Source organism: Rhipicephalus microplus, chromosome X (assembly GCF_043290135.1).
Source record: "Rhipicephalus microplus isolate Deutch F79 chromosome X, USDA_Rmic, whole genome shotgun sequence".
In the NCBI taxonomy this organism is placed as follows: Eukaryota; Metazoa; Arthropoda; class Arachnida; order Ixodida; family Ixodidae; genus Rhipicephalus; species Rhipicephalus microplus.
The window spans coordinates 329,018,985-329,043,879 of NC_134710.1; the positions used below are offsets into that span (position 1 = coordinate 329,018,985).

A 24,895-nucleotide genomic window follows, 5' to 3' on the forward strand; every position below is an offset into this window, starting at 1 on the left:
GTCAAAACAACTTCAAGTCGCTGGTTTTTGTTCTGTGAAAGTGCGACCTAAAATTACCACGTCATCAAGATAGCATAAACAAATCTCCCATTTTAGGCTGTGTAAAACCATGTCAATAAACTTTTCGAACATTTCAGGCATGCATGTATGCACTTCAAATGATGCAAGCCTCATACTCCTGGGTAGCACAACAGACTCATCAGATACATTTGACACTTACAGTGTGGTTGTTCTGCGGGCCAAAGAGATGACGCATCGAGGTACGAACACACTTTTCTTTGTTATGATCGAAGATACAGGTTCAGCAATAGCAGCAAGTGCATCAATGTCAACACTATCAGCAGCTACTCAAACTCTGCATATGGAGTGTGCCAGGAGGACGACATATTCAAGAACGGCGAGAGTGCACGAACAGTGAAAAAGACGGTCGACAAGAGAAGGCAGAAAAAGCTAGCCGGTCCTACAGTCAAGCGTGGCACCACACTACTGCAGGAAGTCGAGGCCAAAAATTACACCTTGTGTAGAGTGAGCAAGTACTGCCAATTCTGCTTCATATATCTTGTTAAAGAAATAAACGTTCATGGAGCACTTATAAGTGGTCGGAGCAATTGTCCACTTACTGCACCAAATGTGTTAGTGTTGTCCCAGCAAAACACTACTTTACGACAGAGTTTGGTTTTGAAATCCATACTGATGACAGATACACTCGCTCCCATGTCTACTTAGGCTGATGTAGCAACATTGTCCACTAAAACACTAATTTTGTTGTGATGCATGGTGACTGGCGAAGGCATTGGGGAATGGGGCTGAAGATGACTGGCGAACACGCCGCCATCGGTTACGCCGCCTAGTTTGCTTGCAGTGGGCACGTGAGACGTGACCGACGAGATGGAGACCTGTGTTGCCGTGCAGGCGGTAGCGTCAAGCTCTGCACGAAAGCTGGCAAGTCGTTGTGGTAATTCGGCAGATAGGACATCCTGCTATCAGGGCCGGCGAGGCTGGTTGGCTGCTTCACCATGGTGATTGTTTCGCTGATAAAAAGTGCGGGGTCGCTCTGTCGATGGGGCTGACATGTGAAGGTGCTGAGGGTAAAATCGTCCCAGACGCCTCATTGGAAGCTCACGAGACATGCTGAAATTGCCAGAGGGAGGATAAATGGCATGACCATCCCACAGTTGAGAAACTGCAGATGTGCCACGCATGAAGCCGTCGTAGACCTCATAACCGAAATGGCCGTTGTTATGAAAAGAGAGAGCCCCGCTGGTCTCTTGGGTAGCGTGTCGCGAGGGCCAATGTCGGGCAAGGAGCATCCAGGCAGTGGCACGGCAAAAGGCAGCCAGAAAGAAACAAAGCATTTATATTTACAACATATGTATAGAACGTGGACAAAGAAGCCTCCAACACCAGATGCGCCGGTCTTTTATAGGTGCCAAGACACTCGAGGAAAAGGGCACTGCCTGCCGCTGGACGCTCGCAGTGTCTCTGAGGGACGCGTCCAGTGTCGTCTCTGATGGTGAAGGACGCGTCAGTGTTTCTTGGAAGATGGCCAGCAAAGGGGGCGAGACAGCCCTGCCCAGTGCGTAGCGAGTTCATAGCAGCATCTCCGCCAGGGTGGTGATGACCTGATGGACAAGGGTCTGCAGCCACTGTCCAGAGGGTCACTGTTTCGGAATCCGAAGTGTCCGTTTGGAGATGGCCAGAACAGCTGATGGCTCCATATCATCGGCCGCAGCTCACTTGTCCTAGGCTCCGCACCACTATAAGGCGACACAACACAAAACACACCATTGCATGGTTGGCTTTCCTTGTGACGTGTGGGAGAGCTAGAAATGGTTCTGGCCTCGGGTTTGATTTCAGCAGAAGCGCCATCGTCCTGAAAGCTTCACTGGAGGCACCCTTGTGAAAACAGCCCGCAAACGCCAGACAATTCACCCTAAGACCTGCAAGGCTCATTTTCAAACAATCAATAAAGTTGGCAGGCGAGAGGGACAAGAATTCACTGCCCAACCCATCAACCAGGACCTCAATTCTCAGATTTCTAAGGAAAATGTTATTTTGGGAAAACGTTACATTGGAGTACGAAATACATGCAGGCAATCTTGTTACTCAAAGCAGCGACTTAAGCCATGCAAGGCTGAAGCGAAGTACGTTTTTGCCTGATAAATTTTCCTTCTCCTGTTTCGCCGATGATGACACCTCGCCTTTCTAGATACAGGCGGAACAAAATGAGATTTCTCACCTGCAAACGCAGCACCTGCTCTAAGCAACATTTCTAGCGTCTAGCTCGGCAGCGCTTTCTGGCGTCTGGCTATCTGTGTGCAGCTGGGGTGCGCCGCATGCGTCTTTCAAGGTAGGTGAATCATAACACTGATTCCTTGCAAGTTCTCGAGGTTTTAAAGGGATAAGTTGGCCATCCTGCCACTGTTCGAAGCTAGTTCCCAGTTTCCAAAGTTGCCTCTCCGATTTATTGGAAAATGGGTAGGAATACTCCGGTGGCAGTCTAGCCGAAACAGCAGCCTCAATAGTGAACGCTCCAAAGGGCCCCTGGTTATGGACACGCGCGAGAGGTAGACAAACAATATGTTCCTGCACCACCTGTCGTATCCATGCACACTCCATGCACACCAGTGAAATCTTTGACGCTGACATAAGGTGGATGCACGACATCGATGGTGGCTGCGAAATCTCGAAATACCCTGCAGCGCTTTCCGTTAACCGTGAGTTCTTTCACGAATGGTTTAAGTAGCCTCAAGTTCTCTGCTTCGGCCGACACATATAACACAACGCACTTATTTCGGCAACCTGAGAAGTGACCCGTTTGATGACACTTATAGCACGTTATCAATGTCTGCGCTTTGAAGTGTTTGTTCTTCTCATCTTTAACGATAACTTTAGGTGGCGTCTGCTCTACGTCTTTCCATGGCTCTGCGTCTTTTGCGTTCCCATCACATTTGAAAAACATTGCGGATCTATTCTTCTCGCCTTGCTTCGAAAACGTGTCGTGAGTCTGCTCTTCAGTTTGCTGCGATGCATGGCGCGACGCGTATTCTTCCATGAGCTCCGCAGCTTTTTTAACTGTGGTCACGTTGGGCCTGTCAAGGATCCATAAGCGCATCGGGTCGGGAATCGTATTGTAAAATTGCTCCAGGAAGAGGCATTCGACAACCTTCGCCATGTCTCCATAAACTTCCGCGCTCTGAGCCTTTCCATGAAGATGAGCTTCAAGCTGTACCCGAACTCAGTGTACCTTAGACTTGGTGGCTTTCTGGAAACGCTGGCGAAATGTCTCTGGAGGCAGGCGATACCTCTTAAGGAGACTCAATTTTACAATATTGTTGTCCTTGTAATGTTCTGTGCTGAGCCTCCCTGTTGCGTCCGCTACTTGACACGGCTGAATGATTAACAGGCACTGTGGCCTTGACGCTTTAAGGAACTTCATTCTTTGGCACATTCATTCAAAGTTCACGAGAAACATTCTGATGTCCTCTCCTACCTGGAAAGGCTGCACAAGGTCCTTCATACTGAAATTTTCTCGTGGCTCTGAAACTAGGACGCGCGCTTCAACGCAAGTAGCCTTCACTTTCAGCAGTTAAGATTTAAGCAGTTTCATTTGAGCTCAAGCAATAGCCTCTCTTTTTCATCGGCATGCCTCTTTTCTTCGTTTGCCTCATGCTCTTTGGCTTCAGCCCGGCTCTTGCCCTTGTTCGTCTGGCGCTCTTTAAAAATTCCCAGTATTCTAAAAGCTCACTGTCATCTACTTCTGCGGCAAGTAATGTCTGAATGATGTGCGGCTTCCTTACGGTGCTCCCAACGTCCTCTCCCGATTCTGCGCTCAGCAATAATAATTCAGGCTTGTGTAGAGAATCGAGATCCATGATCAGCCAAGACTGTAGATTTTTCTCCCTGTCTATTCTTTATCAAACATAGCCAAGTTATATCACGCAAAAAGGCTGAATATTAACAAGGAAAACCTGCCAGCTTGAAACTTCGAATCTATCCTTAAAAGCCTGGCAAATCTTAAAGGGGAAAAGTCCGACACTCAGGTTGCTGCAGTCATGGGCTCCATTGCGTTCTCCACGTTTCAGCTGGCTCCAATGCAAGGTCCACTGCAATCCCACCGCTGCAAACCAGTTCTTACGAAGAAAGAGGCCTCGCTGGTCTCTTGGGTAGCGTATTGTGAGGGCGAACGCCAGGCAGGGAGCATCCAGGCAGTGACAAGGCAGAACTTAGAAAAAAAGCGTTTATATTTACAACGTATGTACAGAATATGAACGAGGAAGCCTCCCATGCCAGATGCGCTGGCCTTTTATAGGCGCCTAGACGCTTGAGGAGGAAGGCACCGCCCGCTGTTGCACGCACGCAGCATCTCTGAGGGACGCGTCCAGCGTGTCTGTCTTACGCGTATGTGTCTCTTGGAAGAAGGCCAGAAAGGGGGCGAGAGCGCACTGCCCAGCATGTAGCGAGTTCATAACAGCGTTTTTTGCAAGGCTTGGTATCACTGGACGAGGTGCGACGTTGTATACACCAACGGAAGCAGCATTGATGAATGTCACACTCTGATCGCACGGAGGAAGATGCGGCTCCCGAAGCCGAAGAGATGGAACAGACGTCGCTTCATGTCAGTTGAGCTCTTCCTGCACCACTTAGCGGATAATTCACGCGAGGTTAGACGGGGCTGGAACGAAGTCAACGCTGGTGACAGTCGTTGCATGCGCCAAGTAGCCAAACTTGGGTGTGATGTACCAAGCTTGTAAGGCTTCAAATGTGTGGCAGTGCTGGATGACCTCACTCACAGACTCCAAGCTGTACTTCGCGATGAGGTACTGCAATTCCTTTCAGAAGGTGACCCACTTTGTCCTCTTGAGTCATCCGAGGGTCCAGGGCCTTGCACAACTTGAGCTGCGCTGCATTAGCGTTTGCTCGGCACGCTTCTTTTTGGCTGCTGGATCTTCGAAGCACTTCCTAATCTCGTCCCTAACTTCTGCCACGTCGTCAAACTCTCCTTGTGGTTTTCATACCACACAGATGCGGTTCCCTTAAAGGGGCCCTGCAACACTTTTTGAGCAAAGTCAGAAAACTCTGCCGATCCGTAGTAGAGGCTCCCGACAACATGCGAGCTAAATATTATAGCGCAGCACGCGGCCTGAGGTTCACAATAAATTATCAAAGTAAGCTAAAAATTGCTTTCTCTTCTCTCAACAAATGACAAAAAACGCTCAAAAATCACTCGTAGAAAGCTCATCTATCAGCCATTGGCTGGTTTGAACATGACGCGCTGTGTCGTTACAAAGATCACTGCAGTAGGCCGTGACTTGTCCATGAGTGCGCACGTGATCACACTGTAAAAGGCACGCATTCGAAGCAAAAAGATTTAAAAAAAGTGCTCAAGGACACGAGGCACGCATGATTCTCTTTGTCCCTGTCATCCCTCCCTGCCTAACTTCCTGCGCTTTCATCGGTATGAGAGAAGAGAGAATGCAATTGCAGCATGCGACAAATCCTTGCAACTTCACTCGCACTGGAGGAATCCTTAAAATTTTTCCGACATTGAATTCGTGAGGCAATAAGCTCTTCCAATGAATTCATTCCATGGTTACTTGAAAAAGTGTTTCTGGGCCCCTTTAAGGAACAGGCCGGTATTGGTGAGCTGTTGGTAGAAGCTCAGCCATGGGTCCACATCATCCCTGGCTTTTCTTGCGAAGGTTCGTGGCTCGATGCAGGGTTGCCATGGGTGACCGGAGGCGACCAGTGTCGGGGAAACCAGAAGCAGGTGCCAAATGCTCATTGTCTGTTTCGGAATCCATCTCTGACGGCAAACCAGCAATTCGTCTACTTTGGCGAATCTCCACGTATTGCATCTCTGCAGTCGGTGCGTCGTGGTTTGTAGGGAGCGTCGTTAGTATCCAGCACCTCTCACCAAACTGCTACCATGAAAGATGTTTATTTGAAGATGGGCTGACGGAAAAAGGGACTGAGTGGCGTCCGCCCGGCAGCGATACATTCGCAAAACAAGTGCTCTTCATCTTCCTCTTCTTTTTGTCCTGCCTGTCGCGTTAGTGTAGCAATATATATATATAGTCAAGTAGATCCTCTGTGATCGGTCACAATGTGGTTTGTTTCAGCCTAGAGTCTGGCCTTCATCAGGATTGAGGGTACAGTTTGTTGGTGCTCAGCTTTATACAATTTTAAATCACAGGGAGAGAGACAGAGAAAGAGGGAAAAAAACGAAAGAAGAAAAAAAGAAAAGAAAAAAAGGAGAATATAACGTGGACTCCCCAGGGCGCCCCCTTTCACTCTTCCTTCCCCTTTCCCTCCATCTCTCTCTCTTTTCTCCTTTTCACCTTTAGGATGTCTGCGGACTGTGTATCCTTCCTTTCACTAACGCATTGTTTTCGACCAGACGGCGCCTCCTTGCTCTGGCGGTTCGGTGTGGGGGGAAAAGAGCTTTTTTGGGAAGTTTAAGCCTTTAACTACTCAGCGCCCCATCGTCATCTCGTCGTAGAAACCCCTCTGTTAGTCTGTCATAACTAAATGTGTTAATTTAGTTATGAATAGCTGTAGTGGGAGACTCCAGATTTATTTTTATCCTCTGCAGGGCATTGGTCTTGGGCACAAGCCCCACTGCCACACATCGCAGTCCTATGCCTGTGTGCTTGTGTGTAATATTTTCTTGCAAGTTACTGTAGATGTGTGTGCTAGTGCATGAGAAAGATGTCGTCACATCTCGGCACTGAAGAGGCATTGTTCTAGTCGATATTGGGCGTTCTGTTTATGTGATAAGGGTGTTGTCGCCTTACAGATTGGCCCACCACCCCGGTTCTTGGACTTACTATCAGGGGCTACGGCTGCAGGAAAGACCCCATCCCCAGTGCCCCCTAGTGGGGAACCCTTTGAACTGGGAAGCCTAGCTTGGATGTCAGGGCCATCAGGAGCACCAGCCAGCAGCAGCCCCCCGCCAGCTACACCTCCGCACCACAATTTGACTGCCGCCTCCACAGCCAACTCATCCCCTTCGGTCACTACGAGCAACCTTCAGTTGCGGGTAAGTTGGGTACTTATAGCTGATTCAGTTGGCGCCATAGCCCAGCTAGCTTATGTTGAGCTGTTAGGGGCATGTTTTGCTTTTTCACTGTGAGAAGGCGGTTGTATGTGTCTAATATATGCATATGTGAACGTCTAACACTTTCTGTCTTGAACTTTTTTTTTATAATGTTCGTGATGATGTTTGTTACAATGTCTATGAAGCTCATAACAAATTTGAAGTTGTTGGGTATCTGCCATATTTTACGACTGCCATAACTCTGTTTGTTGACTTGGAGAAATGAATGTCACTGGCTGAGAGACAAATATATCAGCCCTGCCTGAAGAATGCGAATGTGTGAAAGAGATTGACAGTGGCCATGGGCAGAGTCTTGTTATGAGTATAGTGAAACCTCAGTATAATGAACCTTAAAAAGACAAAACCCTCAATTTAACAAACTTTTTTCCTTTTTGTTACCTGCTTTCATTGAAACATGTATTTTTCTAATGATATCTTGAAGTACTACTGTCTTGAGAAGCATTATTAATAAAATGAAGTTTTCACAAGCAAAAAAAGCAAATTTAGTCAAATTGTATGGATGTAAAAACACAATGGGTGTTGTACAGGCAAGACAGGCAAAAAAATTTTTTGCCCTTGTCAGTAAAGGTTGTCAAAGTCGTCTCAGACAGTGGTCTGCAGTCGTGAAATTTACTCCCTAAGAGGAAAGGTGAAGTGGTTTTATAATTCGGTAAAACAGCATGCTTTACAAAGAACAACATTATTGACGAGGATGTAATTTTTTCACAATCGTTGCAGCAGGAGCTTTAAAAATATGAGAAAAAAAACTTTTGTTTTGCTCCACCCATGCAAGCATATCGAAAGTGTGGGGGTAGATATGAACTATAATCACAACTACCTCATCTTCAGTATCATTGGCAGAACTGTGCTGCGCTTGGATGGAATGTTTCCGTCATTCACCGATCCAAACTAACTGCAAGTGTGCTGTTTATTTATGTAGCTGAGGCTCAAGTAAGTTCAGTTATGCTGAATGTTCTGTGGTTACAATATAACGACAAACAACCGAGTGCCATGGGGACAAGTGTCTCGGTGTCTTTAACCCTGGCTCTCCTGTCTGTCTCCACCTACAAGCCATTGCCAGAGTTAATCGTGCAGTGCACGCTTTAACAGTGCTGCTGTTGCAGATAATGCGGCATACTAAAGATGACGTTGCCATGTTTTCTTGGCTCGTTAAGAAACTCTGTGGCCACAGCTGCTGTTTTTTTTACTAAAAAATGCTGCCTTCATTTTTCATAACTCTAACATTGTTTTTCAAATTCAGGGATCTAACCAAGATTATTCATTATAAAGCTCTCTTCTCTTTTCTTTTTTTAGTGCTTCAGGTTTCTTTTAAAGGCTGGGACAGGTTGGGGCCATGGAGGGGGGGGTTGTTCGTAGAAATTGTCACCTAACGTTGCCATGTGAAAGGGGCCCTTCTCATATCTCATATATGGGTCATCTTGCAAGAAGATTTAGTGTAAGGATTTGGACAACATACTGATACTAATCTCCCGAATGACTAAAATTTGAATGCCAATTCTGAAATATAGAGTTCTTGTTTCACGGTTGTTTTCAACATATGGTGACTGCATGAGGTGCCTCACACACACACGCACAGAAAAAAAAAAGAACAAAAGAACAAATGCTTGAAACGAGTCATTTTCTGTCTAACTCATGGATATACTTTAGAGAATAAAAAAAAGTATCGGACAAATATGGTCATTTGCTTGCTGGGCTGTTGAAAAAAGGTCTGTAGACTGCGTGTTTCGGACTCTTGCTTAGGGTGTTTAGCACGGACAGACAATCGATATCGGTCATTTATGAGGGTGTGCTATTAATAAAATGAGGAAACAAATAGTCTTGGAATATCAAATTTATTATCAAATATGTGCGTATCCTTAAAAATTAGCAGAACAGCTAATGAAAACAGCTTCTCTTACCTCCTATTTATAATGGTTACTGTAAAAGAAATTAGCATGCATTTTTGTTGCTTTAGTGTCTGAAGTGTCTGTTAAGACTTCCTGTTGCCTTCTTGTTTGTTGCAAGTGCTACAAGCAGGCTTAAGACATTTATTTATTTTTTTCTTAGTGTCTTTAGCATCTGTTATATATACCTCATTACAGTCGGACCTCGATAATTCGAACTCGGAGGGGCCCGAAAATTTGTTCGAATTAAAAGAAGTTTGAATTAATGAAAACTAAATAAACCTAGCGCTAGTCAGTGGTGCATGTGCATTGAGCTAACACACGAGGGGGAAGTTTAGGAAAACTTACATTTATTCACAAGTCACAGGACATCCGTTATTAATTGAAGTAATCGGTGATGCGCGTCTGCACACGTTTGCCTTGCAGCGAGTCAATCAATTTCGCATGCAGCTTGCAAAGCATTTCTACTTCGGCTTCAGCATTCTCCTGGCAAGAGAAGTTGCGCGCGGAAATGTCCTGCGCCGACACTTTCTAAAGATGACGACAACAACGACTGCGTAGCGGAGCCTCCCGCTCTCCGCTACGCAGCCGCAGCATGGCCAGCACGTGACAAGAAAGGAGGAGCGTCTCCACGCGGAGACAAGGGGATCGGTATTTGAGAGAAGACCAACACTCCACGGCAGCTTTTTTTTTTCTTGCTCTCTTCGCGCGCGTCATTGAAAGGAGAAGGGTTACGTGGCAGGGAAGGGAAAGGGGATGTGTGACACCCGCACGTGAGACACACGCCCCCTCAAGGCGCAGAGGCATGCTCCTGGACGGGGCAAGGGCTGCAGAAAATAGTGCCTTTTTTTCTTTTCTTCAACCACTCATTCATTCAACCCAGCGACGGCTTTCTTTTTTTTTTCCCTCTGTCTCTTCCCACGGGTCTTTACGTGACAGGGATAGAAAAGGGAGAAGCGTGACACAGCTGTTCTGTGGTGACACGGGCGGGTCGCCAATCGGCATTTGAGAGAGAGCAAACATACCACCACGGCCTTTTTTTTCCTTTTCATTTCCTTCGCAGGCAGCGTTGAGGTGTCGCACGTGCCGCGTGATTGGGCGGGTGCGGAGAGCATTTTCGGAGCGCGGTATGTTCGAATTAACCGTCGGAAGTGCTTGGGCGTTCGAATTATCGGGCGTTTTCGCTCATTGGAATACACATAGCTTTGACGGGACCTCATCTTGAGTTTGAATTAACCAGAAGTTCGAATTAAGCGTGTTCGAAATAATGAGATTCGACTGTATTACAATACTGTAATGTTTAAAATGTACTGCATGAAGTTTTTCTAACAAATCTTTTTAAGGGAAGACGCATCTCACTGATGTTCTATAATATCTCTACCATTTGCCATAAATGAGGTGACCGTAGGCCAATATGTTACTAGCGTATATTTCTAGCTTTGTGGCACACTGTGTGGTCACAACTTTCATACAGCACAAATGCTGTTTACAAGTAGGGACAAAGGGTCACATATGGCTATTGCTTAACACTTAGTGTATGCAGGGGTGGAAGTGTTGCACCATGCTGTGCCAATCTGACCTGCTGTGCCAAGCTGTGCCTAAACGGCAATTTGAACTTGCAACGCCAAATTTAGTCAAGAGTTTTATCATCGATCAAGCAACACGCATAGGCTACACAAAGGACGCAACCACGTTCATATAAAAATTCCGCATTCATATTAAACGTCGTATTTTGGATCATGCATGAATCTTGTGCCACATGAACCCAATGCATGATTCTTACTAAGGTGACATTTGTGTGCATACCTCATTATGTGACTCGATGCATGATTTAATAGTGAAGCTGTTAGGCAAACTATAAAGACGGCAGTGCTGTTGAACAAACTCGACCGTACCATTGCCGAGCAACCGGTGAGTGCACGCTGTGCTCGGCGGTCACTCAGCGACGATGTTGTGAGCTTTTTGTAACAAAAGCTGAAAAACAAATTTAAGATCATTGTCACCCGCATAGCGATGACTGCAATAGCAACAATTGGTAATGTTGTAATGGGGATGCCGTACACTTTCCTTCCTATTTTTGTTACCGCACCGATACGCGTGTAACGCTGCCTTGCGCAAATCACGCCTGAATGACTGGAGACGATATAGATAATCTTAGAACCTTACGAGATTGCGTGCACAACGCGTACATTACAGTTTGTTCTGGAACTTATGCGGCCGCTAGCAATAATGCTGGAATCTTTGATGACACATGTATAAATGCTGCCGCGCTTAGCTGTGTGGCAGATTATCGACGGCTGATGCTCTATGTTTGCTGCTATCAGTCTACAGCATGTATTGCTTGTAGAGTGAAGTTTTGTTTTCCAGGCACAGGTTAGCCCAAATAAAAAGTTCATTCATAAAAACAGCGGCTGCTGCCTTCATCAACCTCGCGACCCCGTGACAATACGAAGGCTGAAAGCTAACTCTTTTGGATCCGACTTCGCGACACTCTACAAAACGCTGATGTATGAGAATAAGTACAGCCGCTCCAGAGAAAAATGCTCTTATTGCACAGTCTCTTCCCGTTGAGAGCTCACCACATAGAACGGTTTACGAGCCGCGCGCTGATGCTTGTCGGTAGCGCCCGCGCCAGGTTATCACAACTACACCCTTAGACTTAAAGTTCATCGCTGCTGCTTAAGCGACCCGTTCCCCCCCCCCCTTTCCCCTGCATATTTTTTCATGCTCGTTCAGGACGGGCGGCGTGTCTCCTCTCTACTTGAGCATCCGAAGGCAGATCTAACATGCAGTGGGATGCTAATGCGTGCACCCTTCGAGCGACAGAGATCAGCTGTCTCATTTAATGTCGCTTTAGCAGCGCTGATCACACCAGCTTGCGCAATTTTATGCGCGGGTCGAACCTACGATGCGTGGGAAATGGTACCAACTTTTAGTTTATGTGGAACATGGCGCAGACGGCGAAAGCCGGGTTCGTCGTGTGTCCATATAATTTCTATTATAAAGAAGTTTTCACCTAATTGCCTAGCAATGACATGGGGAGCGCATCTAAATTTTCTCGTGATTCTCATGTTGGCTGTGGCACTTCAATGACCGAAACATAAGTTTTTACATTTATTTTTATAGAGCCCTATGGGTTTAGTATGAAGATAACTTTTATTATAAAGTAGCTCATCTCTAGTCTTGAGTTGCTGTTCATGTTAGATGCAGTGTTTTAATCACATTTTGAATATTGCAACATTTTAACATTAATTTTTTTTCATTGCTTTGTGGTCTAGTAGCTGTCCAGAACTACGCTTATTATTTTTCTTTGAGTTGCTGCGCTTTCATCTTTGATGTTGTAAGGTTTAATACAGTATATCAATTTCAGGTAAGTCTGATCACTTGATCAGCATTGCATGCTTACTAAAAACCCATGAAATGTTTTGTGTTTACCAGAAGGCAAAATTTTTAATTAACAGTGATGTGTTGCTCGAGAAATCTGCTCCAAAACTAAATTTTGATGCTCCAAATTGCACCTTTTGGTGCTCCAGAGCTGCTCAAAAACCGCATTATTCATGCTCCCAAAGCTGCTCCAAAAGACTGAAGCTGGCTTCCACTCCTGTGTAATTATTTTTAATGTAAAATTTCCACCTCAGGCGTAGCTGTAGCATATATTGTGATGTGCACAGTGTGCAGCTAGTTAGAGGAATGACTGTAAGTTAATTGCTACTGCAGCTAGATGACCTGAGCTTCTCAGGCGCCATGAAGGGAGGCGGGAATGAGGAGGCACGAGGCATCGGCCGGTCACCAGCAGCCCGTGCAACAACGGGTCCTGGCAGCCTGCCGGAACTGCCTGTGTTTGCAGATGGGGGTAGCAGCACATCGTCCGCATCACCACCGCCCTGGTCAGCAGGGCCTGTGCCACCATTTTCTGCGGGCAGTGGGGGCTTGTTTCTGCGGCAATTCAGTGCCCCCCTGCCTAATTCGCAGTCGCCTTTGAGTCGACTTCCTGACATCAGCCGACTTACCATCGACGAAGGCGAGCCAGGTGGCCTTCAGAACTTTCTTGGAACTGGTGCCATCGGCAAGAGCTGAGGGGGCGTGCTTTACCTCTTCACCATGACAGTTGCCCTTCTCCTGCACAAACCGTGGCCCCTCCTTCTGATATAACCTGCTTGTTCTTTTAATGTGGCACATTTCCTTCTGCTGCCTCTAAAAGCTTTCTATCTGCACATTTCTCACCTTGAGTTCAATCCTTTTCATCGTCGAGAGATGGAGATTGAGAGAACTTTCCTTTCTCTACTGGCAGTAGTTAACCTGCACTTCTGATCACTGTCAGACTGGTTTCCTCTCAGCCACTGGCCTTCCAAGCGCACATGAGGCTTCACATTTATATGAAATCTCACAGACATTCAAAACAGCATGTATTTACAAGCTGGGGGCCTCGTAGTACTTTTGTGACTATACTGCCTTCTAATTTGATAATGGACTTTATGTTCAGTCCTTTTCCCCCCCCATTTTTTCTTCCACTTTTTTAATGTGTTGGATTGCATGATGTGACACCTCTGTCCCATCACTGGCATTTCAAAACTGATTGTTTGACTACTTGTAAGCACAGCATTGCTCGGAAATATACCTGACCTGTTCATAGTTCCCACTGCTCTTGTTTTTTTAATTTTTCATTTAATGTTGCAACCTGCACTAACTAGTTCTTAGTTACTCTATGTTCTGCCCTAGTGTTCTTTGTTGCCTACTATGGCGTGTACTGCATTTCTGCAGCAACTGTGTCTGCAGTTATTCTAAATATACTGCAGTGCCACATTATAGTGATTACTTATGTTGTCTGACACTCCTCTATCAAAGTAGTGTGTGCTTACTGCCATGATTTTTTTTTATTCTTGTGCATGCATATGTGTACTTACATTTATTCAAAATCTACTTTCCATTCGAAATCTTGTTCACTAAATTACTGCTGAAGGGGGCATTAGCTTTACCTTGGCAAATGAAATACAGCCATGTTAGTTAATTTTTCGAAATGTTTTGGTAAAATTGCAGTGGTTGTGCTACTGGTTTTTAATTTTTTTTTGAGAAAATAATTCATCTTCTGGCAAGAGTCGCATCTGTTCTCGTATTTTTTTTTATTAGCTTTATGTGAATGAGAAAGGTGGGAAGCCGTGGGAGTACCTGCTCATTGCAGATGATTTTATAGATGAAGTACGAGCTGCATTTGACCAAGTCTGCATCACTTGTGCTTCCATATGCTGTTATGCATCTCTATTATTCTTGTTAAATTTCTCTCTGGTGAATTTCTCTTTAAAATCTGGTAAACTTCTATTGAAATTTTATGGGAAGGGGGGTGTTGATGCTGTACCACAAGTGTGGTTTGTCCAATCTTTTTATAAAATGTGTGATCTTAATGTGTTCCTATAAAATGTGTTAACTTAATGCTTACATGATGTATCAAGTGGCAAAGAGCTAAAGAGATATAGTTCACAGAATGTGTATACTGTATTGCTTAACTGTATTAACACCTGTGAGCCTAAAAGGAAATCTGATGCAAAATTTTAAAATTTAACCTCAGTTGTGGTATGGGGAAGGCCAGAAAGAAAAGTAGGTTGTGAATGCCTGTTGAGGCAGAAGGAAAGAATGTTTATATTGGCAGTGAAGTCTGCCTTCTGGCAGCTTAGCATCATGACATTTGAAATTTCCTATCTGCTAGGATTAGGCACCAGTTTAAAAAATATTCTTTCTGAACGACATCAACAAGACACTGTCGTACAACTTCCAGTGTCTAACCACAATCGGCAATGGGGCCTGGTAGGAACTTACTGAAGCTTGGGCTTGAAGCTGTACGAGATTCAACACTGATGCCGCTGCCATGATGGTACAATAGTTATGTTGCTTGGATGCTTACCCATAAGTCGTGTGTTCGATTGCTGTGGTATTCGCATTTGGATGGAAATAAAATGCTGGAGGCCCCTGTAGTTAAATTCAAGAGCGCATTAAAGAGTCACTATGTGGTCGAAATTTCCAGATCCCCCTTCACTATACTGTGCTTTATAATCGTATCATGGTTTAGGCACATGAAATCCCAGATATTATTATTTATTATATTGACACTGATTTTAGTGTGATGCATTTCAGCGCCCAACAAGCTTTTATAAAATAGTGAGTCACTGCTTGGGGTGAATGAGCAAGCATTGCAGTGATCATTCACTATCCCACTTGTTGCAAACGTAAGGTGCAGAAAGGTTGAAAGGCAGCCTGGTTGGTATAAATTCATACTGAAATACTCGCAACTTAAACTAATGGGACACAGAAAGAGGGCCAAAACAAGCACAGGATGAAACTTGGATTTATTCACAGAAGATCATGCATTATCTACTGTGAATAAATCCAAGTTTCAGTCTGAGCTTGTTTGTGTCCTCTTTCTGTGTCCCGTTAGTTTGCGCTGCCAAAATTTCAGTATCAAAAAGGTGCTGGGGTGCTAAGCTCAAAAATGGGGGTTCGACTCCTGGTCATGGCAATCACATTTTTACTGGGGTAAAATGCAAGAACAGCCCGCCGCGGTAGTCTAGTGGTTATGGCACTCAACTGCTAACTCGAAGGTCGCAGGATTGAATCCCGGCCGTGGTGGCTGCATTTTCGATGGAGGCGAAAATGCTACAAGCCCATGTGCTCAGATTTGGCAGATTTGGGTGCACATTAAAGAACTCTAGGTGGTCGAAGTTTTTGGAACCCTCTACTACAGCGTCTCTCAATCATATAGTGGTATTGGGAGGTTAAACCCCACATTAAATGCAAGAAAACCGGTGTAATGAGACTTAAGTGCACATAAAACAACCCTAGGTGGTCCAAATGTGCCCAGGTCTCCTACTATGTCTCACCTCATGATCATATTAATGTTTTACCACTTAGAACTCCAGAATAAAAATTATAATTATTGTTTGAAACACCTGACTGACAGTGCAGTGCTTACTATTGCCTCATCATGTGCACCATCATTTAATATCTAAAGGCAGGAAAATGTAATGTCATGAGCATGTGAGAGCATATGTGCTATTGTACTGGATGACCTACTTGCAACTAGCAGTTCTGGCAGTGGTGTCTTGTATTGCTGTGATCAACTATATAACATACTTGAAGCATTCTTTTACAATACAACTTGTATCTTCGAAAATGGACAAATACAAAAATATCTTCATGATAATTGTGGGTCTGCTAATGTGCTTACATCATCATCCTTGAGGGATGCATTTGGGCAGTGATTAACAGTTGCTTTGGTAGCACAGTGGCTATGGCATTGTACTGCTCAGCTCAGGTTTCCTGCTTCGGCGGTCTTGAAAGGGGCCTTGCAACACGTTTTGAGCAAGATCAGAAAACGCTGCAAATCGGTAGTCGAGGCTCCCAAGAACACATGAGCCAAATATTCTAGCACAGCACACGTCCTGGAATTCAAAGTCAGCTAGAAATTGCTCTTTCTTCTATAGACAAATGACGCCACCAGCTCAAAAATCACTCGTCACAGCCATTATATCAGCTACTGGCTGATTTGAGCATGACACACTTGGTCGTTACATGAGCTGCCACGGGAGGCCGCGACGTGTCCACGTTTGTGCGTTTGATTGTACTGAAAAGCTGCGTATTCGAAGATAAGAAAAAAAAAGGAAAAGTACTCAAGGTCATCAGGCATGCGTGATGTATTTTTTTTTTTCACCGTGCCATCCCACCCTGCTTATCTTCTAGCGCTTTCGTTGAGACGAGAAAAGACAGAATGCTATTCCACCGTGTGACAAATCCTTGCAACTCTACTGGACGGATGCTGAAATTTTTTCTGGTGGTGAATTTGGGAAACAAGAAGCTCCTTTAGTAAATTAATACCATGGCTATTTGAAAAAGTGCCGCTAGGTCTCTTTAATGCAGTAAGGGTAGGTGCAAAAAACATAAATATGAGGACCCCTCTCTTGCTGTATAATGAGTTTTTGGCACGCAGTGAGTATCCTCAGGTAGTTAAATGGAATCTAGAATCATCTGCTATGATGTCTCTCGTATCTGAATCAGTGCTTGAACTAGTCTTTAATATCATAAATCACTCATCACATCAGGTCAGCAAGGTTTTACTTTGGCAACTAATACTGTAGTTTTTACTTCTGTTTCAAATTGAAGTGAAAAGGTGTTAGGTTTAGTCAGCGTGGTTCCGTGCAAAATTTATAGATTTATGGCTGATTAAGGTTGTAGCATTTGATCTCTTCATCCAATGTTATATGTTGCATATCGCACATATTCTGCTTGCCTGTTTTGTGTCAATGCAATCAATGGCGTTGAGGAACCTGGGCCATTCATCTAGTGGCACTCTCAAAATAGCTCCTAAAATAAATGTCCGGCTCTGACATAGATAGCGCCATTTCACCATACAACACTAATATACAAAATTTGTCTGTGTAAGTGCAGATCTATTAACAGCTACAGGAGTATTACACTTATCGCATTCCTTTCACAGCATCTCATGCTGCTGGTGCTGCTGCTTGCTGGCTATTCAATACACGACGCTCTCATGTGGCAGGCTGTGTATTCACTGCACGGTACTGTTGTGAGGCAGGCCAGAAGTCATAGTGCTTCAGCATTGCTTCAAAAATCATGGTAGCTGTATTGGATGAAAATGCCACGAAATTACCAGTGTAGCACAGAGGAACCATCTGCCGCCAGCTTCTCCCTTTTTCTTTCTTTAACATTTATTGTTTCCGAGTGAATACACTTGTGAGCCTAACTTTTGCTTGCAATCTTTCTTGGAACGTGAGAAAAAGTTGACTGCTGTGATGTCAATTTACAGGAATTTCAGGAGTGCTGAAATGAATCTCAGAAACTTTTCACTGGGCTTTAGACGCATTTGAACGGAACCTGCTGTCATTCAGTGATATGAGCGATGGAATTTTGTCCACCGTAAGTGCCATGCTGTGTTTTGAAACAAGTGCTGAAGTAGTGTTTCAGTTGTTACAAATGCCTCTCATGACGTTTGCAAATGTTTTCCAGACTGTGTGTGTTATGGTTGCTGGCTATTTGTGCTTGAAAGCTTGTGGTTTGTGCCAAACCTGGTGCCTTGGGTCATGTTATATAATTTTAGCCGCTTTTGTGTTGATGTAATAAACGTAGATAAGAAATTTCATGCCTCAGGAAGCTTTTGTGTACAGTGGCTTTCAGCATGGTGGTATTGTCACTAGTGATTGGTATGACATGGATCTCGTGCATTGTTGTCGAGAGTTTTAAGATTGCTTACGTATAAAAGAGATATTGATGCCCTGTTTCATGCCTGGTGCCATGAAAGAAATGAGGCACTTCATTTTGTTCCTACCTCTTCTGGGCCATCCACTACTCATTCAAAGCAAGCTTTGATGTTTCATGCCCCAGTTTTGTTTTAGTAGTCACATTCTTTTGTTTGTCTTCCCCATATTATTGCATAAAAAACATCGCAGTCTATTACAACATTACTTGGTGTCACTTCAGTAGACTGGCTACTGTATTACTTATTAATTAAGGGGGTCACATTCACACATTCCTGAGTCTTGATAGTGAGCCCCTGACGATCCTAGTGTTTCCCTCTTTAAGAATTTAGCTTGCTGAACTCTTTCTATGTGTGTGCGAGGTTGTGTTCATGCTCATTCAGTAAACTTGCTTTTTTGTCATATCAGTGTAGATAGACATATTCTTCAATGTTCTTTAAAGTTACCAACTCAGTCGCACATTTGTACTTGTACCAAAGCCTCTTTGTGTTGCATGAACATTGTTCAGGCAACCAACACTCTGTTGTGCCAAATACTCTCTACTGCTGTTTTATTTTTTGTCATGCCTCTCACACACAAAGACATTGTAATGTGATTTTGGTGCATCATTCTTTTTTGGTACTCAATGCATTAGTGTCAAATTTGTCACTCGAAAATTTCACTTTTTTGAAAGAACAGAGTGATATGCTGGCTTAATATGTACCCTAAAAATTTCAATACTGAACAGTGCTTTTTACACATATACCACAACACCAAGTATGGGCAAGCTAATGAACTATACTTAACGCTTAAGCACTTTGTCTATAAGATGTGGCTTTGTTGTGTATTTGATGCACAGTGAGATTCTATTGCCTCACTGTATTTGTACTGAAAATGGCAACATAAATGTTACACTCGAGACTAGTCGGGAAAATTGCTTTTAATAATCTCCAAGTCTTTTTTGCCATTCAAATATAGGTCACTGCCATGAAGTACAACTGCTGTTCAGATTTTAGCATGTAAAGGCAGTGGAAAAGCATTTTCAGCATTATGCAATTCTTATTATGGTTGTCAGACCTGATAACTTTTATATGAGTTTTCTGCGCAAAGCTGCTTTCATTGGTAGTGAGTGTTTCTTTCTTTGTATGGATACTGGTTCCTAAGCACCTTTGGTTCTTCTCTGTCACGCATCACCAGCCTCATTCGCTTTACATTATCATTGAGGAATGTGCAAGGTGCTCTGTGTAAAATACTCATTGCAGCATTGGAGGTGCTGCCCATGTTACAAGTGCCCACAGTGAGTTCAACAGCCATTTTTTGAAAGTTAGTCAACATTCATTTCTCTCGCATGCAGGGTAACTTTTTTTAATATGGCAAGGCCACTTATCCAACAGCTCATATTCATTTGGAAATGCTGTATTCGACTTCTCTTTCCCTGTATTTAACATATGACGTGCTTTCTGTCCTTAAATGGAATGTTTCTTCTTTTTGCTTTTATTTGTTTTTCTCTGTACCTCATTTCGCGTGTGTGTTTTTGATTTCCACTGTGTAAATGCAACGTGCCAGTGAACTGATGCAGTACTAGCTTAATGCTAAAACAATAATTTGGTTTGTATGAACTATGCTATTATTATATGATAGATAAAATTTTGCAGTTCACCTTCATTTGTTCATTTACTCACCTATTGAGCAATATGTACCATATGTTTGAGGTAGCCGGTTTTCAAAGTTTTTAGTTTTACCTATGAAGCCAGCGTGAAACTCCTAGTAGCTACTTCTAGTTGCTATTTTTTCCTTCTTTTTTTTTTTGGAATCTTGTTTTGAATAGGCAGGGTGTTATTAGGTTATTAGGCAGTCTTAGTATTGAGCATAGCAGCAAACATAAGGAGTTCACATTTATCAATTTGTATTTCACATATTGGCTCTATTTGTAAGATATGTGCTCCATGGGCAGTTAGTAGGCTTAATGAAATAGCTTATTTCATGTTTACTGTAACCACATCAAGATGCTGCCACCGCCTTATCTTGTTTTTTTTATTCATTAACATATTTAAATGATATGGCAATGATCCAAGCCAGGATACTCTATGTTTTCAGTGGCAAAACAAAGTGAAGTGAGGTTGTATAGATTTGGCTTGAGTACTTTGTTTTTCTATATCAAGATGGTGCCATATGTGTTGGTGTTAGCATTAGTGTCACTTCCTTTCACTGTTTTATAGTAGTTTGTGCCATGCAGCCTATCTTAGTGTTGGTATTTTATCACATGCTAACACTAGTGTTTTACACTGTACTAAAGCTCTCTTGTGTTTGCTTGATCAGGAAGCCACCCGATCCACCAAGAGTGGATCTTAGTTGTTATTTGACCTCTTATTTATTTAAATGTGATTTTTTCGCTTTTATTATCTGTAAAGGGCTAGTTATTCTAAGAAGTTGCTCTGGTTTGAAAGTTCTAGGAGTTGCAGACATGTCATATTGGTCTTTAGCTGACCTAAATTATTCAGTTGCCTTGAATATAAGTAAAAATGTTGATAAGTAGAGAGCGGATTATGAGCAAATGCTTGTTTGTTCATGCACAGTGACACCCTACCCTATTTTGTGTAAGCACAAATAATTTCTTACAAAGTTGCACTCTGGCGGCTTAGAGCCTATAAATTCCTGTTTGTGTTCTTTGTGCCTAAAGATGCCATATTTTAATTGATTAACTGAAAAATGCTTCTTGAGGCACTCTTTTTGTTTTGATTGCACATTAAATTATATTTTCTTCTAAATAACTTGCACCAAGAAATATAAAAATGTGCTATAAGTGGGGGTGCAGGGTACATGCAGGGGTTTTATACGTGTTCTTTTTATTTATTTTTTGGTACAGTTAAGGGTGTGAGTTGTATGTAAAAAGGTGTTGTACTTCCTGGTACAGTAACTGACAATGTTAGTAGGTGCTGTTATAGATGACAGGACACCTGGAAATATGACCTTGCAAATATGCACTGTATTATGAACATTGGTTGAGATTTTTAGGGCCTCTCAACCTGAGCTTGACTGCAATCAGTAGTACCCGAGGAGAATTGTCATTTAAGTCTTTTTGTTTCTCTGGCAAGGATTTGAGAAGTAGACTTCATTTTGCGACATGTATGCTGTAGACTGTACCTTAGAAAGACTGTTTATTGTGGGTTGTGCTTTTCTCATGTTAGTGGAAGTGTCAATGTCTGCCATCTACTGCACCTATTCAGTCCCAGTTTTCAGTGCCTCCTTTCCTTCAGCAGTTGTGTAGACACACTAACCGATTGTGGTTCATCTAAACTTTCCAATGAAGGGACAACTAATTCTTGCTTTCAGTCCACCATCCATTACTCTTTATAGTTAAATATGTGTATGTAAGAATATACATCCTCCTGTGTTCCAAATGTTATATATATGAAGACTCTTTGAAGAAGGAAGTTATTGCAGTATACAATGAATGCTAATAAGAAAAAGTTTCTTGCAAATACTTCACCAGTTAAGCACAGCTACTACATTGTAGCACAAGTTTAATGCATCCCATGTGTGAGCCTGCTGCTTCAAAAAAGCAGCTTTCAAAACAGCTTGTGTGAGAGGTACTAAACGTCTTTAAAAAAATTACTAATTTCTTCTGCCGAAAGAAATTTCAGTGGTTCCAACAGGGTATCACTTAGTCTCAGATTGTGCGATTCTGTCAAATGTGTGAAATTCAAAAATTCTTCTTTAATATCTGTAGACATATAGTATTTTTCAGCCAGCAAGCTTATCCTCTGCGAGAAGTCACAAAGTCTTTAATAGGGTCCTCTCCAGGCCATATTGCAAATTTGTGTTACACAATAGAAGTTGTAAGTTTTACTGAAAGGACCTTTCAGGTCTTCATTTTTGGATAAGTTAGATGAAACTAAACTACACTGTTACCATGCTTTCATGAAGCAAGTGTTTCGTCATTATGTAACGTGCCGTTTTGGTCAACAATGTGCAGATGTGCAGACATCTCCGCTTGTTGGTTTAAAAGCTCCTATCCCTGTTTTTTTTTCTATTCTTTTATTCTCCTACTTATGATGGATGTGAAAATGCTCGTGTTCCATGAGCTTAGATTCGGGTGCACGTTAAAGAACCCCTGGTGGCTGAAATTTTCGGAGCCCTCCACTGCGGAGTTTCTCATGATCATATGGTGGTTTTGGGATGTTGAACTTCAACAATTGTTATTATCCCATCCTAGTGGCTCTGAGGCATGCTCCCTTACGGGCTGCATAACATAGTGACAGTTTTATGGCGAATTCCATTGGGAGAGCAGGAGCACTCAAAAGCACACTGAAAGTGCTCTCTTCAGAGCCGGCATGTTTCAGTGGTCGAACAGGTGCAAGTGCACTGTCACCCATTGGTAGAGCGAGAGTGCTTCTGCTGCGCCGAGAGCAGTGAGGCGCAGTTTGTAGTGCTCTCACCTGAAAAGCGGAGTAGGCGCAGTACGATGAGTCACGTGGCCCGTGAACATCACAGTTTACAAATTTTTCTTCAGCCGGTGAGCGCGACAGCAATGGTAGCAACCATGTGTACTTTGACACCGCTGTTTTGTGCGGATGGCTACAATTACAGCCCAAAGTCTGCCAAATGCCTTGTTACACAAACATTCAAGGTATTAGGACAATGAAGAACATGTGACTGACCAATTTCACGCATATTTTGCTAATGCCCCACAAAGAATATGCTGGGGCATGGAATGTTTCAGTCACATGATATCTCTACTTGTCACCTTCTCCCCTGCCCTCCAGAAGCGCAGCGTATTCCAGTGGCAGGTTGAGTGGCCCTGCTTCTCTACTCCTGTTCTCTCTATGGAATTCGCCATTAGTTTCCCAGCACTACCTTCCCTTGACCTTCTTTTCTTTTTTTTAATTTCTTTCATTTTTCTTTTTTTATGGTGTACAGTTGCATGCTCTATATTGGATGAAGAACCGATCTTGCAGACCACAGTCAGTAATGCTCCAAGGAGGCACTTGTGGGCACTTTCTACAAGTAAGTCTCCTTCTGGAGTGAGGAGACCCTCTGTTTGAAACTTCAGCAGTTTTCGTGCTGTGCAGGCATGTCATATTTTCCTAGCGAAATCGCTGCTGGTCGATCTAAGCATTTGTTTCTTTACAAAACTAAGATTACAAAACTAAGATTTGTGAGGGGCCCATCAACTCGAAAGCCTAGACGTTGTTTTATGAGGTTTGTACTGTTGAATGCATCCATTCTTCATGTTGCTGAAAATCATCAGGCACAGATTTTAACTTTTTTCATTTACCATAGAAAAGCTTTCCCGGTGTATTTTGTATTTTTCATGCTTTATCTCTGTAAAGCATCATTATGAACAGGAAAGTTCTATTAGATATGCATTAACTGCTCAAAATGGCAGAGCACGCTTATCAAGAATGCTGGCTGTGGTATATGCGTTGACAAGAAAGGTGCTCTTGTGTGTTTTGGAAATCTTTGTGGGGTGATGGCTTGCATAATATGGCTGCAGCCTTCAGTCTTCAAGAGTGAATGCTATGCCGGTGTCTTGAACATGTGTTGCATTGATTCAGCCAATAAAATTGGTTGTTCTTTGCAAACAATTTATATTTGGCCCCAGTTATAAACTGTTTAAGGCTCTAAGTGCCTGTTTTATATGTATGCATAAAACTAGGTTTTGGCACCTAAACATTTGGTCTCTACTGGTAAGCCTAGTCGCTATAATGTCAAAAAGGTGGCGATCCTGTCGAACATTTGCATTCATTCTGTTATCACCACATGCACATCTTTCACTGCACCCAGTGTGACTCGAGTTGTGTCTGAATAGTTTTCTAGCTTGCACAGGTTGTAAAAAAGTTGGGCATTGCACCTAACAGTAGAAGCATATTTACGTGTACTTCACTTCAATGTTTTCTTGTTATTCTGTTCTTGGCACATTGCTAGACGTGTTGGATGTGCTCACTTTGAAGCAGTCTCTCATAGGAGACCACCGATTACCATTGTCACTATTTATGAAGGCACTGTTTTGTGCTATAAGGCAATTTTTGTATAAACCATATGCTGTTTGCCACGTTTTCTTGTCTACTTAACAAATGCCACACACATTTTTTGCATGGTTTTCGGAGATTTTGTCTTTTTTAATGGAGATGTGTGCCATCATAGACTCCTCTCTAGAGTGAGCACTACTAAATAAAGTGTTTTCAGCAGTTCTGGCTTTGTGTCAGTCAAGTCTACCTTTATCCAGGCACCCGGAGTGCTATTCGTGTTTGGTGCCTGTGTGTGTGTGGGGGAAGAAGTGCCGCGTGTTCGTGCTATAATTATATTTCTAAAAATATCGTAAAGATTTCTCAGTAAGTGGAGTGTCTGCAACCAGGTAAAATAAGTGGTGAATTTCACGATACAGCATCTTCTTAAAGGAGCCTTGCAACACTTTTATGAGCTACATATAATATAATATGTAGTATCACTGTTACCGCATTACGCTTCACGAAGCATGCCACAAAAATTTTCAGAACCTGTGAAGTACGAGCGGAGTTAGATTTGTCGCACGCTTCAAGCCCATTTTCTCTCCTCGCATATTAGCCTGCGCGCTGAAAGCTACGTACAGTGGGAATGACTAGGGGGAGATGCATCTTTTTGTCGGCACACGTCATGACTTTGAGTATTGT

The 24,895-nt window shown here is 43.2% G+C and overlaps 1 protein-coding gene across 2 annotated transcripts in view; it reads left to right on the top strand.

Annotated features, from left to right (window-relative positions):
* The window catches only part of LOC119161264 (carboxyl-terminal PDZ ligand of neuronal nitric oxide synthase protein), a 65,319-nt gene extending 40,886 nt beyond the window's left edge, over nucleotides 1-24,433 (top strand). For both annotated transcript variants that reach the window (XM_037413646.2, XM_075879629.1), the window contains 2 exons: nucleotides 6,800-7,042; nucleotides 12,721-24,433. In XM_037413646.2, coding sequence (XP_037269543.2) covers nucleotides 6,800-7,042; nucleotides 12,721-13,080 — 603 coding nt within the window. In that variant the 3' untranslated portion in view covers nucleotides 13,081-24,433. The remainder of the gene's footprint in view (nucleotides 1-6,799; nucleotides 7,043-12,720) is intronic.
* Nucleotides 24,434-24,895: the final 462 nt, after the last annotated feature.